We start from the raw sequence: 15,128 nt of genomic DNA, 5'->3' as shown, positions 1-15,128 counted from the left end.
ACACTCTGTCCGTTTCTGAAGCTCTCACGCTTTCCCTGTTTATCTCTGATTCCTTCGTACTTTGTCCATCACAGATTCTCTCACTCTGTACATCTCCGGCACTCAAAGCTTGTGATGACTGTTTTGGTGACTGAAATTCTCTACTTGCTGTTGGGACGAGGAGGTGTGTCGAGGGAGAGGGGCGGGGAGCGAGAGGGGCGGACCCGGAGTTGCTGGATGATAAAACTGCCAGTTTCGCTCATTCAGTTAATCATTTGCCAGAGAAGAGAGTACGGGGGAAGCGAAGTTTCAGTCTGTGGTGAAGCTGCAGTGTTATTACTGGGGGGGGGGGAAATCGCCGCCAGGAAAAACCCAAATTGTGCCGCTGGGTATCTCCCCAAAGTTCGGGGGTCCTGTTTCTTGGTCATGTCCGGATTTTGTAAACCAACAGCCAAGAACTTCGAGAGCTTGACCTTGGACTCTGGCTATGGAGGAACTGGCGGCTCGTGTGGATGGTCCAGTCTGTCGCTGTCTCATTCAGGAGGGACCTGGGGCTCGTTGTCCGGTTCAGCTGGGGAGAGATACATGGACAGTTGTGACAGCCTGGACACTGAGCTGCCCGAGAGCTCAGGATTAGAGCTCCTGGACTGCTGGCCCAAACTGCCTGTTTTGGAGGATGTCCCATGGACCGAGGAAGAGTTGCAGGAGGTTCTGAGAAGGCGCCAGCCTGGGGAGTGCAGGCAGCCTGTTCCGGCTGTCTTCCTTCAGAAACTCTCCAGGTACCTGAGCAGGGCGTTGGTCCGCATCGCCAGAGAGGCGCAGAGGCTCAGCCTCCTCATCGCCAAATGCAGCAAACACGAAATCCAAACTGCGGCCAAGCTGGTGCTGTCCTGGTCCCTCTCTGAAAGCTGCATGGCTGCGGCGGTCCAGGCGCTGTCCGTGTACAACCTGAACTGCGGCGACCAACTCACCAGCAGCAAGAGCTCCCATTGCAACCTGGTGTTCTCGGTTGGCCGCTTCTTTCGCTGGATGGTGGACAGCAGACTGTCCAGCCGCATCCACGAGCACGCAGCCATCTATCTGACCGCCTGCATGCAGAATCTCCTGGAGGAGCTGCACATGAAGCTGCCGGACAGCTTCCTATCCCGAGGGAAGGAGTCACCTGAGGCAATGGACAAGGCCCTGGAACAAATGATCAGCAACGACGCAGACCTCTGGGGTTTGTTCCAGCCCTGCGAACACCTCATCTGCGGCAGAAATGCTTACGGTAAGCTGGCTGGTAGAGGAAGAACTTACACATTTCGCCAGAATTTCTCCATCCTTCAGGACGGGAATCCTGAAGATCCCACAAAGACCAATATGATAATCGTCAGAGAATGTTTTAAGTGTTGGCTGAAGGATAATTATTAGTCGACCCACCATATCTCTCGGCAGTCCTACAGTGGAGTGTCAATTTAGATTAAGGCCTGACATTTCCAGAATGGGTTTGAACCTGTAAGTTTCACTCCGAGAATAGCCACAACTGAGAGAGCACTGACACCAAACAACTCCCGGCCATGTGTTGGGGGTCTGTTTTTGTTCCAAAATCTTTCAATTCAACTGAATGTGTCAGGTCAACATTCGGTGGAAATACTCTACAATTGTTAACTGATGAAGTTAATAGATCTTTAACTAATTTCATTTACTAGAAAGATTAGGAATAACACTGGCTTTACTGGCATAGCCTTAACTTGAGTCTTAGATACAATGCTATGAGAGAGACATCAGGTTGTGATTAGTAAAGCTTGTTATCAGGAAAGGTAATAACTGTTATTCACATGCAGAAAGTCAAAGTGGTCTGACAGAGCAACTGAAACTCTAAAGTGGCTGTGTTGAAATTTCCTCAGACCTGCCCCTGACCTTGCCAGTTAAGTGTCATTTTAAGCTGAATTTAGGATGGTTTTATCCTATTGGAATCTACAACCATGAACAGGTTAAGTATTCAGTTCCCATTAACCCTCTCCAGTCAAAAGAGAGAAAAAGACAGGAAGACAGATATATAAAGACAGACATAAGGAGAGAAAAAAGGAGGCATAAAAATCAGGGACAGACAACAGAGTGAGAGTTGGAAAAATACAAGGCAGAAAATAGTGATGGAGAACAGAGGGCTCTCTTCCATAAGTGAGTACAGGAATCAAATCCAAATCCAATCAATTTGGACCGTTTCCACTTTAATTTCAGTTTTTTTTTTCAATATTTTAGTGTTTACAGAATTTTGCTTCAGGACAGTTTCTAACTCACTGAACCTGTCTTTGCTTGTTAGGCAAATTCAATGACATATTTATGGCTCTCTGCTTTTTCCCACGTTAATCCCTGACACTCCTTATAGGAGAGTCTTGTTAATTTTTATGGAGGAAGGGAAGTTATGGATAGGAAGTACCTCCACAGAACTGACTTTGGTTTCTTTAAGTTCTGCAATTTTGTGCATATTATGTTGAACCTTGTACTACATTAGAAGTAGGGGGGAGATGGAGGAGTGTTTAGTTTCAAAAAACAATTTAATTTCCCTTCAACTTCTTTCTCTTTCTGGTTCATATCTTTCACGGGAGTATGGAGTGATTATCCTCAACCTTAAATTCTAGCCCTTCAATTATCTTCAATGATGATCCAGAGTCCTGCTGATTCCTATGGTTAAGGGGAGTATTTGATCTGTTCTCACTTCCTGCACAGCGTTAGGATCAGCAATTCAGGGAAATCCAAACAGTTTTGTTTTTTTTTGGTTAGTTTCACTTTAAATATATTTATCAGGTGGTCCAAAATGAAATATCAATCAGGTGTCAGCTCATTGCACTATTACCTCTGAGTCAGAAACTTTAATGCATTATCAAGCCTGGCTCTCCAATATAACACTTGAGGAATGTTTCACTGTCAGAGGTACTGCCTTTCATTGAGCTATTAAACCCAAGCCATTTCTGCCATTAAGAAGTTTATGAAAAATTCCATGGTGTGATTTTTGAAGGAGAGCAATGGAGTTCCACCTGGGTGCCCTGAAAGTACTTAACCCTTTATACAACATTCTTAACATTGACTATCTAATCATTATTTCATTGCTGGTTATGGGTGATTGTTGCATATAATACCTGTACACATGCAAATATTTCTTTTCAATTTATTATAAATTTTTGACTGTACTTAATCTGGCAACCTGCATTTCTTTGAACTGACTATTCACATCCAATGAGTTGAATGTGTAGTTACTGTTATGCATGCAATCACAATAATTGGCTTGTACATAGCAAGATACCAAAACTACAAGTAAACAGTTATTTTTGCTTTGCTGGTATTGGCTATTGCTAGTATTAGGTAGAACATATTTGCTAAACTTTAAAATTAGCCTAGCAATACTATAATTAGAGGAAACTATTATTTTATCTTGGTAAATAAGCTTAGCTCTTTACTTATAACTTCCAATCTCAAATGCTTTTTTGAGAAGGAAATTAAATAATATTTTTCATACAGAATGTGGGATTATAGTAAGGTTAATTATTTCTTTATCCTTTATATCCTACTCCTTATCCAAGGCAGTTAACATAGTTTAGGAAACTTCTAGAATGGAGCTGGTAAGATATGGGCTAAATGGCTTCCATTTATGCTGTAAACCATGGATCTCAATTAATATTATTTTGAATGTGTTTGCACATAACCTCGGTTTAACATATCACTGGAATCATAGATCCTCTGACAATGCTGCACTCTCAGTGCTTAAATGTTAGTCTGAGTTGTTTTCATTATTGTCTTGGTTGTTCAGGATTTGAAGTATGTCCATTTCCAATAAATAATTATTCAGTCCATGTTAGACATATATAATTTGAATCTGCAACAGCGTGTTCAATGCATCCTTACTCCAAAACGGCTGAGTTTAAAAGGTGCAAGCTACTTCTAGATAATTGTGGGTTATTTAAAAATGGAAAGAACGTTGGATGCTGTAAATCAGAAACAAAACTAGAAATTGTTGGGAAAATTCAGCAGATGTGGCAGTATCTGTGCTCCCAGGCCTGCTGAGCTTTTCCAGAAACTTCTATTTTTGTTGTAGATTATTTATATTGTTTAGAAAACTGAGGGTACATGCATGACATTAACTAATTGCATATAAGGATATTGGATGATCCAATGTTAGCTTTTCAAAAGTCAGAAGAAAGTTCTTTGTACTGGGTTCTCAGCTGTGAAATTGACTTTGAGAATTTATATTCAATGCAAAAACTTTCAACATTTAAGACTTCGATTGGATAAGACTCTGAAAAGAAAGATAAATGGGACAGACTGGATAGGTATGATTAGGACTTTTGCTGTTGTGAAGATAAATGTTGACAGGCACTATTTAGATTGAATGGTCTTTTTATCAATGCAATTTTGATCATTTCTTTGTAAACCATTCACTTCTAAATCCCTTGTGCTTGCATGCTGCAACTTACTTGTGACACTTTTGATTCAGGCTACATGCTTATACTGCATGTTTTGCATGAATAGGTCTCACAAAATTGTTTGTCTCTGCATGGGCTTCTGCTCTGGCTTCAGAGTGATCCAGCAGCCAGGCAGAGTTCACCTTGATCCACCTTCTTTTTCACCCAATTTTCCAGGAAGCTGATGGTTTCATTGCTCCTGCTGGAATGCTGCAAATACTGTGAGAAAAATCAAACTTCCCTTCTCCAACTGGAACTTGCTACCACACCACAAAGATCTGAGAAATGTAGCATTGTTGCTGATTTGAAAGATTTTACAATAGCAGTTTCTCTGATTGTTCCCCATTTGCCTTGTTGTATCTTTGTGCTACCCCAGGTTAATTATTGCATTAAAGTCACATTAGTGGAACTTGTTTAATAGGCATAGGAATGAAGTACTTTGGCCCAATAGCCTGTTTTGCCATTTAGTATAATTTGTATCTGAACACCATTTACTCACATTTGCTCTATATATTCTGATGCTCTTACACTGTGAATTGTGTTTAATTAACTGAACTTTTTGATGAGATGGCAGAGAGGGTTGATATGGTATACATGAACCCCCAAAACATATTTAGTAAAGAACTGTCTACAAGCCTCTCAGCAAAGTTCAAGCCTGTAGAATAAAATAAGTGGCAGCGTGGATATGATTTTGACTGGGTGGCAGGAAACACTGTAGTGGTGCACAGTTGTTCTTTTTGATTGGAAGATAGTATATATTTGGGTTTCTCAGGAATGGCATAAGGACCACTGCTTTTCTTGATCTATATGAATGACCTAGGATTGGGTGCATGGGACACAATTCCAAATTTACAGATGACACTAAACAACAAAAATATTGCTAACAGTGAAGAGTATAGTGGTAGATTTAAAGAAGATATAAACTGATGAAATGACAGTATTGGGAAGATGAAATTTAATGTTGAGAAGTGTGTGAGAAGAACGAGACAGTATAAAACAAAGGATACAATTCTGAATGAGTGCAGCAACCAGGAGATCCAAGAGTATATGTGCACAAATCTTGAAATGACATGTAGGGTTGAAAAAGCAGCTAATAAAGCACAAGGAGTACAGGATTTATAAATAGTCATGTGCCAAATGTTTTTCTAATGAGGCAGTTGTTCAAGTTGAAAACTTTCCTGACCTGGCAGCCTTGCCTCAGTTTACAGGATCTCATTTTCACTCGGGATTAGGTGGTGTGATTTAGTCAGGTTTGAAGACCGCTGAGGGCCTCAAGAGTAGGGAGCTGAGACTGGGTGGTTAGAATTTCATAGAATCCCGAGAGTGTGGGAACAGGCCATTTAGCCCAACAGGTCCACACCAATTCTCCAAAGAGCATCCGCTCAGACTGACCCTCCACCCTATCCCTGCATTGCCCATGTCTAATCCACCTAATTTACACATCCCTCAACACTATGGGAAATTTATCATTGCTAATCCACTTAACCTTAACATCTTTGGATTGTGGGAAGAAACTGGAGCACCCAGAGGAAACCCTTGCACATGGGGAGAATGAGCAAACTTCACACAGTCACCCGAGGCTGGAACCCACATTTCTGGCACTGTGAGGCAGCAGTGCTAACCACTGAGCCTCCATGCCATCCCAAGAAATACCTTGGCTCCCTGAGGCTTCATCCCATTTGTTTAGCCACTAGTTCTGAGTTTCACACCAGCTTATGCCCGTAGTACCTCCCATTCTTCAAAGTCAACCCATGCACTCCCCCCCCCACATAGTGCCAGATACATTCATGTTATCTCCATGGCCACTCATCCAGTATTCACCACTTGCACACCTCAGGAACCACTTGAGAATGAACTTCGAAAAAGTTCTCCAATTTTTCACAGCTCTCAGTCTTACATTTGGTACTGGAAAGAAACTCATTAAAACACACACAAAAATGTTTACATTTCCTATTGTTAAATCTTTTTTGCTAAAACAACAAAAAGCTTATATTCGGTGCCACATCAAAGACATTTAATCCTTTCATTGCCTCTTTCTAAACAATAAGTCTTTGAAACTCGGGTAAGCATTCATAATGACATAATAATAATCCTTAGGGGAAATGTCAACAAAGTCCTCCATTGAAACTGCATGTTCAGCTGGTAGTTTTTATTCATTACCTATACCAGATGGAACATGTGATTTTAAAAAGCTTCAGATTATGGCACTTGGATTGACCGTATTCATCCTTCAATAATCTTCAGATCTACTCCATCAATTTGTGACTCCCAAACTGCAGATTAAGTTCTTGGCAACAGACAATATTCAGTCTATTTGAACTCAGCAGTAAGTTCAAATGTTTCTGAGTTCAGGTTTATGTTTTTTGTTAATCACATGCTGAAACAAAATCAGGTATCTTGGTCATGGAGGCAGAAATTTCACATCTGGATTCTGTCTAACATTTTTCAAGGTCTATAGATTCTCACCTGTTCTGCAAAAATCTGAATCAAGAGGATTGATATAAACTACTTTGAATATAAGCAACAGTGACAAGGAAAATCTTTTTTGTATAATGAGTGGTTAAGGTCTGAAATGCACTGCCTGAGAGTATTGAGGGTTCAGTTGAGGGTTTCAAAAGAGAATCAAATAATTAGCTGAAGACAAATGTTATAAAGTTATAGGGAAAAGACAGTTAGTAGCTGGTAATAGTTGCAATACTTTTACAGAGAACTGAAGGCTGAATGACCTCTTTCTTTGCTGTCACTATTCCATGATTCTATGATACTTCGTATTTAAACAAGTGTTCCCAATTTCCCTCCTGAATGGCCCAGCTCTACTTTTAAGATAATTTCTCATTGACCTGTTCAAACATTGTTAGTTCACACCTCTGGAGAGTGTGGGACTTGAATCCAGGTATCTTGGCTCAGAGGTAGGGACACTACCACTGCACCACAAGAGCCCTCAGGTCTTGTTTTGAAGTTTTGCCCCAGGACTGGAATCTCCTGTTTGTCTCTATCTGCCTTATTAAACTCATTTATTACCTCAATTAGATCATCAACAGTGACAAATTATATTTTTATGGCATCATTTATGTATTAAGAATGTAATAAGGTATTTCAAAAGCATTGTCTGTCAAATAGTAGGATCATCCATTAACCTTCTCAGAGGAATGGAAGATAAACCTTTGTGATGCATCTTTTATAAATTAATCTTTAACTCCTGGTGAATCACTTTCCAAGGCCAATATATAATCCTACATTGTAGTGTTCCAGGAGAGAGTTAAGTTATCCTTAAACCTGCAACTGAAAAGAGGGAGGTGAAGGGTGTGCCTCGTTTTAGTTGTGATTAGTGGACTTGTTTTGATCAGTGAGATTAAAGGGCTGTGATTTTATTGAAACCTGTTTTACAAACCTTTTCCATTATATTTGAACTGTGTGGGAATGCATTATACAGAGTGACATCATTATAGCAAAAAAATTGGGCTTGTTCCCCCTTCCTGCAATGAAAGAATATTACACAATTTTTTTAACAGAAGTGCCACTTTTAATAAAATATTTCCCGTGCGAGACATTCTCCAACCATGTGTGTAAAGCTGTCAGCAATAAAGGGATTAAGCCTCTGTGAATGCTTCTGCTTAATACCAGAGTAACTCAGCTTCCTGCTCCCTATCTGACCTATAATTTGCTAAATATAATTCTCCAAAAATTGTCAACAATTGATTAATTAAAATCTGACTGAACACAGAGGGAGAGAGAATATGCACAGGCAGCTGAGAGATTATTCACTGTCAAAGTTTCAACATATCTGCAAATATCAAAGTAATACATTGCTACTAAACCACAGCATGAACTTCACCTGTTTGGTTCTGTACAGGATACAGTGTGACAGTGATATCTGCCCTGAGTTTCAGTGATTAGTAGCCAGACTGCACAATATGCATTGGCAGTGATACTGGATATCAGAATCAGGATAAAAGCTGTATTGAGACTGGGTGTGACTGTGGTGGAATAGCCATTGCTATGACATTAAGGTGCTGAACAGTTGCTGCTGTCAATAGAGTATTTCATCTTGTATATGATTCGGTGGGAAATTATAATTTACTGTAAGAGATTGTTGAAAGCAAATTGTACTGAGTTATAGTGACATTGAAAGCCAAGTTGCTCTGCTGGAGTAGTCTAGACTTGCAGACACTTGCATTACAAAAACAAATAATTCTTCAACATCAAATAGATTTGCAAGTTATTTTGCAAGTGAGACAAGCAACTGCATGTATTGCTGCGAATAAGAATTCTGCTAGCTTTGGCATGTAATTGCTAAGCCTCACTGCTCTTCTTAAGTAAATAGCCCTGAGTAGATTCTCCACTGAACTGAGACCAGTAAGTTTTGGCCCAAATGAATTCTGTTTCTGTCCAAGGGGTTATAGTTCAGAATGTGAACTTACTTAATAATGCAGCTCAAGGATCTGCAAATGAAGCTCATGTGAGGTGGTATTGGAGAGCACAGAACTGCATTCTGCTGACTCCGCATGTTTCATTGAATATGTAGTGTGTAGACGTATGGTGATCAGTAGGCTCTCATCCAGCATTATTCAGAACAGGTCTGATGGGCTGAATAGTTGACTTTTATTCTGATGTTGCTAGGACTGTTTGGCTGTGTGCAAAAGTAAACATCCCAACATTGGGAGTTGAATGTCCTGGTTTTGTATTGTACTTCAGTGTTTGTATGGTTGCTGTGATTACACCTATTTGTGATGCACAACACTGAGGGGGTACGAAAGCACGGATGTGGGTCACCAGCAACTTTTATTCAACTAGTTTCTAGCAAATGAGAACGATGCTTGCACTTGCCTCCAATTCTGCTGATGGTGTGATTGCGTACTAAATTCACATGTAATTTCCACAGTAAACAAATTAATCAGCACTATGGAAAAGGTGGGGGTGCCTGACTAGCTAAACTTTACATCATGACCTAGTCTTCATCACAATCTTGACCATGAGAAACTAATACTGACACCTTATTTTCCCACCTCACATGATTTAACAACAAATTTTGCAGTTATTTGAAACGTTTAATAATTGGAAATAGGGACAACTTTTGGGTCTATGCATTTTCCCCCCACTGTTTCTAATACTTTCCTCTGCTGGGAGGAAGTTCTGAGAGACCCAGGCACTTATTACCAGTGTGACAATGGCCTAGACTGTGCTGGAAACAATGACAAGTTTAATGATGTTTGCTGTTAATAGTGTATAAATTGTCCATCAACTTGTAATGAAGATGAGACCCCCTGTGAGTTGCTACAAGTTGAAGAACAATTTAGGCTATTTTACCATTAGCCTGTTGAAGTCAGCTATTTGTCCTCAACTTGCATGTGAACTTTGTGAAATTGCTGCACTGTCCCATCAAACTCATTGCAGTTAGGGGTAATTCTTAGTACCACAGAAATCCTCTTAAGGAGGAGATTCAGGTTTCTGCAATGCTATTGAAGTATTCTGACCCACTATTGGAACAAATTAATTTGTTATGGTGCAGAAGGAGGCCATTCAGCTCATCGCTCCTGCATTGGCTCTTCAAATAAACATCATTACCTGGTGTCAATATCTTGCTTTATCCCTATACCCTTGCATACTGTTTTTATCCAAATAAACATCCAATTCCCTGTTGAATGCTGCAAATTAATTTGCCTCCACCATATTTCCAGTCATTCTACACCCTAACTACTTGCAGTGTGATAATTGTTTTTCCTTACGTCAGCCGATGCTCTCTAGTTTTGGACTCCTCTACCCTGGGAAAAGACCTTGTCTATTTATTCTATTCATGCCCCTCATGATTTTATAACCCTCTATAAGGTCACCCCTCAGCCTCTGACATTCCAGGGAAAACAGCCCCAGCTTATTCAGCCTCACCCAATAGCTCAAACCCTCCAACCCTGGCAACATCCTTGTAAATCTTTTCTGAACTATCCAGCAAACTCTGAATTTGTTTGTCCTACTTTTCCCATTTAAGGGAATATACCCTGATTATACCCAAACCATCAGCTCTTTGAAGGTAGCCCATTGTTTAGTTACTGTTTTACCTGCCAACATCTTGTTCCAATCAATCCTGCACAGCTCTGTTTTTGCTCCATTGAAGTCAGCTTTCCACCAATTGTTTTTTCTTCGTCTAGACTGTTGCATATCATTCTCCATGATCATCCTGAATTTTATGATACAATGATCTTTGTCTCCTAAGTATTTCCCAACTCACATTTGATCCACTTGGTGGACAAATTGGATTTAGAGGCCCTGCCTCAGTGTGTATGACTCGACTACTTTATCTCACTTTCAAGAACTAGGTCCACAATCACCTGATGAAGGGGCGGTGCTCCGAAAGCTAGTGCTTCCAATTAAACCTGTTGGACTATAACCTGGTGTTGTGTGATTTTTAACTTTGTACACCCCAGTCCAACACCGGCATCTCCAAATCATAGGTCCAACAGTGTATCCTTTTTTGTTTGACTGGACATGTGCTGCTCGTAGGAATCTGCTATGAATTCAGTCTAGGAATGCTTATTCCTTGCTGTCCATCACACTACTGGAATCCCCATTCTACATTTGGGTAATTGAAATCACCCTTTATACCATTCTATATTGTTGGTATTTCTCTGTAATTTCCCTGTAGATTTTAGCTTTTCCGCTAGTTTTCACAATTAAAAAAGGGTATAATTACATTGTCCAATGTCTATACACCAAGCAATGTAATTGTACCCTTTTCTATTCCTTAGCTCTAGTCAAATTGACTCTGTCCTTGAGTCCCCTGAGACATCTCCTCCTTCACCACTGCAATGCTTTTCTTAGTCAATAATCTATCCCTTCTCTTTTTTTTATCCTTTCTATCTTTCCTGAGCAACTTATACCCAAGAATATTTATCATCCAATAATGCCTTTTCCTTGAGAGAGTTCTGTTATACCACAACAGCATGTTTCTACATGGCAATCTGTAACTCCCAAACCTTATTTATTATATAGTACTTTGTGCTTTCACATGCATACATGTTAACTCAGTTTTGGACTTCATTTCTTTTTTCCCTTACTCTGACTTCACTTGTGGACTTTCTATTGCTAGTGCCAACTGTATCCCTAAGTATTTTGTCAACCCTGGTATTCACCTCCCACTACTCTATCTTGGTTCCCAATTTAGTTTAAAGCCTTACCAACAGTGCTATCAAAACTCCCATAAAGACCTCAGTCCTGGCTCTGTTCAGGTCTTACACAGGTGCCATCTTCCCCCGACCCAATCCAGTGCCTCCAGGAATCAAAAGCCCTCTCTCCTGCACCACCTTTGCAGCCAAGCATTCATCTGCCTTATCCTACTGTTTCTGTGCTCACTTGCTCATGGTACTAGGAGTAATCTGGAGATTGCTAGATTTGAGGATCTGTTTGCTAAATTCCTACCTAGCTTTCTTAATTCTGATTGTAGGATCACATTCCCCATCCTACCTAAGACATTGGTTTGATCACCATCCCCTAGAAGAACATCCTATAGCTGCTGTGTGTCATTGTTGACTCTGGTAGCATGAAGGCAACTTACCATCCTGGAGTCTCATTGACAGCTGTAGAAACACTTGTCTGTTTGGATATCTTAGGCAGATTGGCCATGCTAAATTGCTAATAGTATCTAGGTGCAGGCTAGGTGGATTAGCCATGGGAAATGCAGAGTTATGGGCGGATGGGTCTGGGTGTGATGCTCTTTGGAGATTCAGTGTGGAGTCAATGGGCTGAATGGCCTGCTTCTATGATTCATAAAGGTAAAGATATTCATAAATCCCCTATTACCGTCCCACCTTCTTTCTCCTTCTTCCCCTCGTGTACAGTCAGGCTGGTTTCAGAAGTTTGGTTTTGACTTCACTCCCTTGAGGAACCAGTGCTCTCATCAGCTTCCATAATGGATAGGCAATTTATGAGTTGTTCTCCAGAAATCTCCCGCATTACCTGCCATATTAACAAAATGTGATACACCAACTGGCTGTTTTCTCTGTCAAAAAGAGCTCAAAGATCTAGACTCTTCCTGTTAATGCTGAAATTTTCTTGGTGCAACCACAGCAAATTGTGCTGCAACAAATTTGGCTAATTTTCCACAGTAAAGTTTTGTCACTGTCAGTTTCATGTTCAGCTGACTTCCGTCATTTGGCCCACTGCTGGGGAACTAAACGGCTAGATTTGCCCAGACATATCAACGTCTTCTCACCGCATTGCGTAGGTTAGCAGCACTGCAGGATGTAGATTACAATTTCAGCACAATCAGTTATAAATAACTGTAGACCAGTAACCGTAAGCACAGCATTACAAGTTGCAGCTTGGTGACAGTGTAAGCAGAACTTTGTTTTCTAAGACATCATAAGGAACACACAAGACACACTGCAGAAATAAAAAGGTACTTACGTATGTGCGGGCTAACAGTGCTACTGATGTGCTGTCAATCTAAGGTCATGACTTATTGGAAATAACACTCTTTCTAGTGTAATATTGTCCCACTGGGTTTTGGGACAGCAGTCAGTCTGGTGTAATATGCTCCCAGTGAGTTATTGGGACAGCAATCTGTCTAGTGTAATGCAGAGCCACTGGCTTACTGGGGACAGCAGTGTGGGCTGATGTAATATGGTCACACTGTGTTATTGGGAACAGCAGTCTGTCTGACTATAATTCAGTTCCACTGGGCTACTGGGGACAGCAGTCTGTCTGACCATAATTCAGTTCCACTGGGTTACTGGGGACAGCAGTCTGTCTGACCATAATTCAGTCCCACTGGGTTATTGGGGACGGCAGTCTGTCTGACCATAATTCAGTCCCACTGGGTTATTGGGGACAGCAGTCAGTCTGACCATAATTCAGTCCCACTGGGTTATTGGGGACAGCAGTCTGTCTGACCATAATTCAGTCCCACTGGGTTATTGGGGACAGCAGTCTGTCTGACCATAATTCAGTCCCACTGGGTTACTGGGGACAGCAGTCTGTCTGACCATAATTCAGTCCCACTGGGTTATTGGGGACAGCAGTCAGTCTGACCATAATTCAGTTCCACTGGGTTATTGGGGACAGCAGTCTGTGTGACCATAATTCAGTCCCACTGGGCTACTGGGGACAGCAGTCTGTGTGACCATAATTCAGTTCCACTGGGTTATGGGGGACAGCAGTCAGTCTGACCATAATTCAGTTCCACTGGGTTACTGGGGACAGCAGTCTGCCTGGTGTAGTATGGTTACTCTGGGGATTTTTGATGCAGGTCCATAGTCAGGACTAATTAATGTCTATTGGACAGACTAAATTAACAGATAGGATTGACTGCACTATTTTGACTAATACAGCCGCCTGCAAAAATTGTGGATTTGATCATTGCAGTTAATTTTGTGGTGTTCAATGCACTGAATAGCTGGAAAGTTCTCTACACAGCAGTGAATCAGTGATTTCTTTGTGAAGTTGGCAATCCTCCTCCATAATTTCCATTCTCGTCACTTTAGATTTACTAATTGTTTGAAATTTTGATTTTACATAAAGTCTTAGAGTCAATGATCAATATTGAGTGCAATGGATTGGACAAATGGGGAGCAGAGAAATTCAGTCATTTTAGGAATTTCTGTGATGTATTATTGGAAACATAATCCAAGTTTAAATGAAAAGCGTGGAAACTTGATTCAAGTGATCTTAGGTGTAAATGTAACACGCTTGAATTGAGTTCCACAGCCCTCTGTTGTAATCCTCTGTGTGAAAAGTTCTGCTGATTGATTGGCAAGCAGTCACCATTATATAGTCGAGACTCTTCAACTGCTGAAAATATTGTATTTTCACCTACCATCCTCCATGGTTTCCTCATTTTAAAAAGTTCTTAACATACAATCTGTGGTGTTTTAACAACAGGGAACCAATTTTCAAAGTTTTCTATCAGTGTTGCCTGATACAAGATGACCTCCATTCTGCAATATGTCCCCTAAAAAAACCTGCATCCAATTCTTACAGTGTGTAGGTCAATGAGTGCGACCATTGAGGAAGGCCCTGTCCTAGTGGTGGTTAGCTTGACGGTATTGCATCTCATTCTGACTGAGATGGAGTTGCTTTAGTGGGGTCAGGTTTAAACAGGTAGCAAATAAAAGTCTTTGGCATCCATTGAACCAGAAAGCAATTGTTCGCATCAGTACAGATTGAAATAGCAAACTGGAGCCCAGACACTCTGCCTTTTCCCAAAATAATTATCTGTGAATGGCAAGGTGGATGGCAGGGTGGATGGCAGGGTGGGTGTAGGGGTGGATGGCAGGGTGGGTGTAGGGGTGGATGGCGGGGTGGGTGTAGGGGTGGATGGCAGGGTGGGTGTAGGGATGGATGGCGGGTTGGGAGGCGATCCCGGACTGTGGGGCAGGCACAGGGAGGCGGATCCCAGACAGTGGGGCAGGCACAGGGAGGCGGGTCCCGGACTGTGGAGCAGGCACAGGGAGGCGGATCCCGGACTGTGGGGCGGGCGCGGGGAGACATGTCCCGAACTGTGGGACGGGCGCGGGGAGACGGGTCCCGAACTGTGGGACGGGCGCGGGGAGACGGGTCCCGGACTGTGGGACGTGCGCGGGGAGGCGGGTCCCGGACTGTGGTGCAGGCGCGGGGAGGCGGGTCCTGGACTGTGGGGCAGGCGCGGGGATGTGGATCCCGGACTGTGGGACGGGCGCGGGGAGGCGGGTCCCGGACTGTGGTGCAGGCGCGGGGAGGCGG

General features: G+C 41.9%; 1 protein-coding gene across 2 annotated transcripts in view; it reads left to right on the top strand.

Moving 5' to 3' along the window:
* The first annotated feature begins 251 nt into the window (after positions 1–251).
* Positions 252–15,128, top strand: part of LOC122563329 (ankyrin repeat and BTB/POZ domain-containing protein BTBD11-like) — a 44,096-nt gene continuing 29,219 nt past the window's right edge. The window contains exon 1 of one of the 2 annotated variants that reach the window (XM_043717067.1): positions 252–1,246. In XM_043717067.1, the coding sequence (XP_043573002.1) occupies positions 406–1,246 (841 nt within the window). In that variant the 5' untranslated portion in view covers positions 252–405. The remainder of the gene's footprint in view (positions 1,247–15,128) is intronic. The other variant, XM_043717066.1, reaches the window with a different exon arrangement.

The sequence above is a fragment of the Chiloscyllium plagiosum genome, chromosome 26 (assembly GCF_004010195.1).
Source record: "Chiloscyllium plagiosum isolate BGI_BamShark_2017 chromosome 26, ASM401019v2, whole genome shotgun sequence".
In the NCBI taxonomy this organism is placed as follows: Eukaryota; Metazoa; Chordata; class Chondrichthyes; order Orectolobiformes; family Hemiscylliidae; genus Chiloscyllium; species Chiloscyllium plagiosum.
This window is presented reverse-complemented; position numbering and strand designations above follow the sequence as displayed.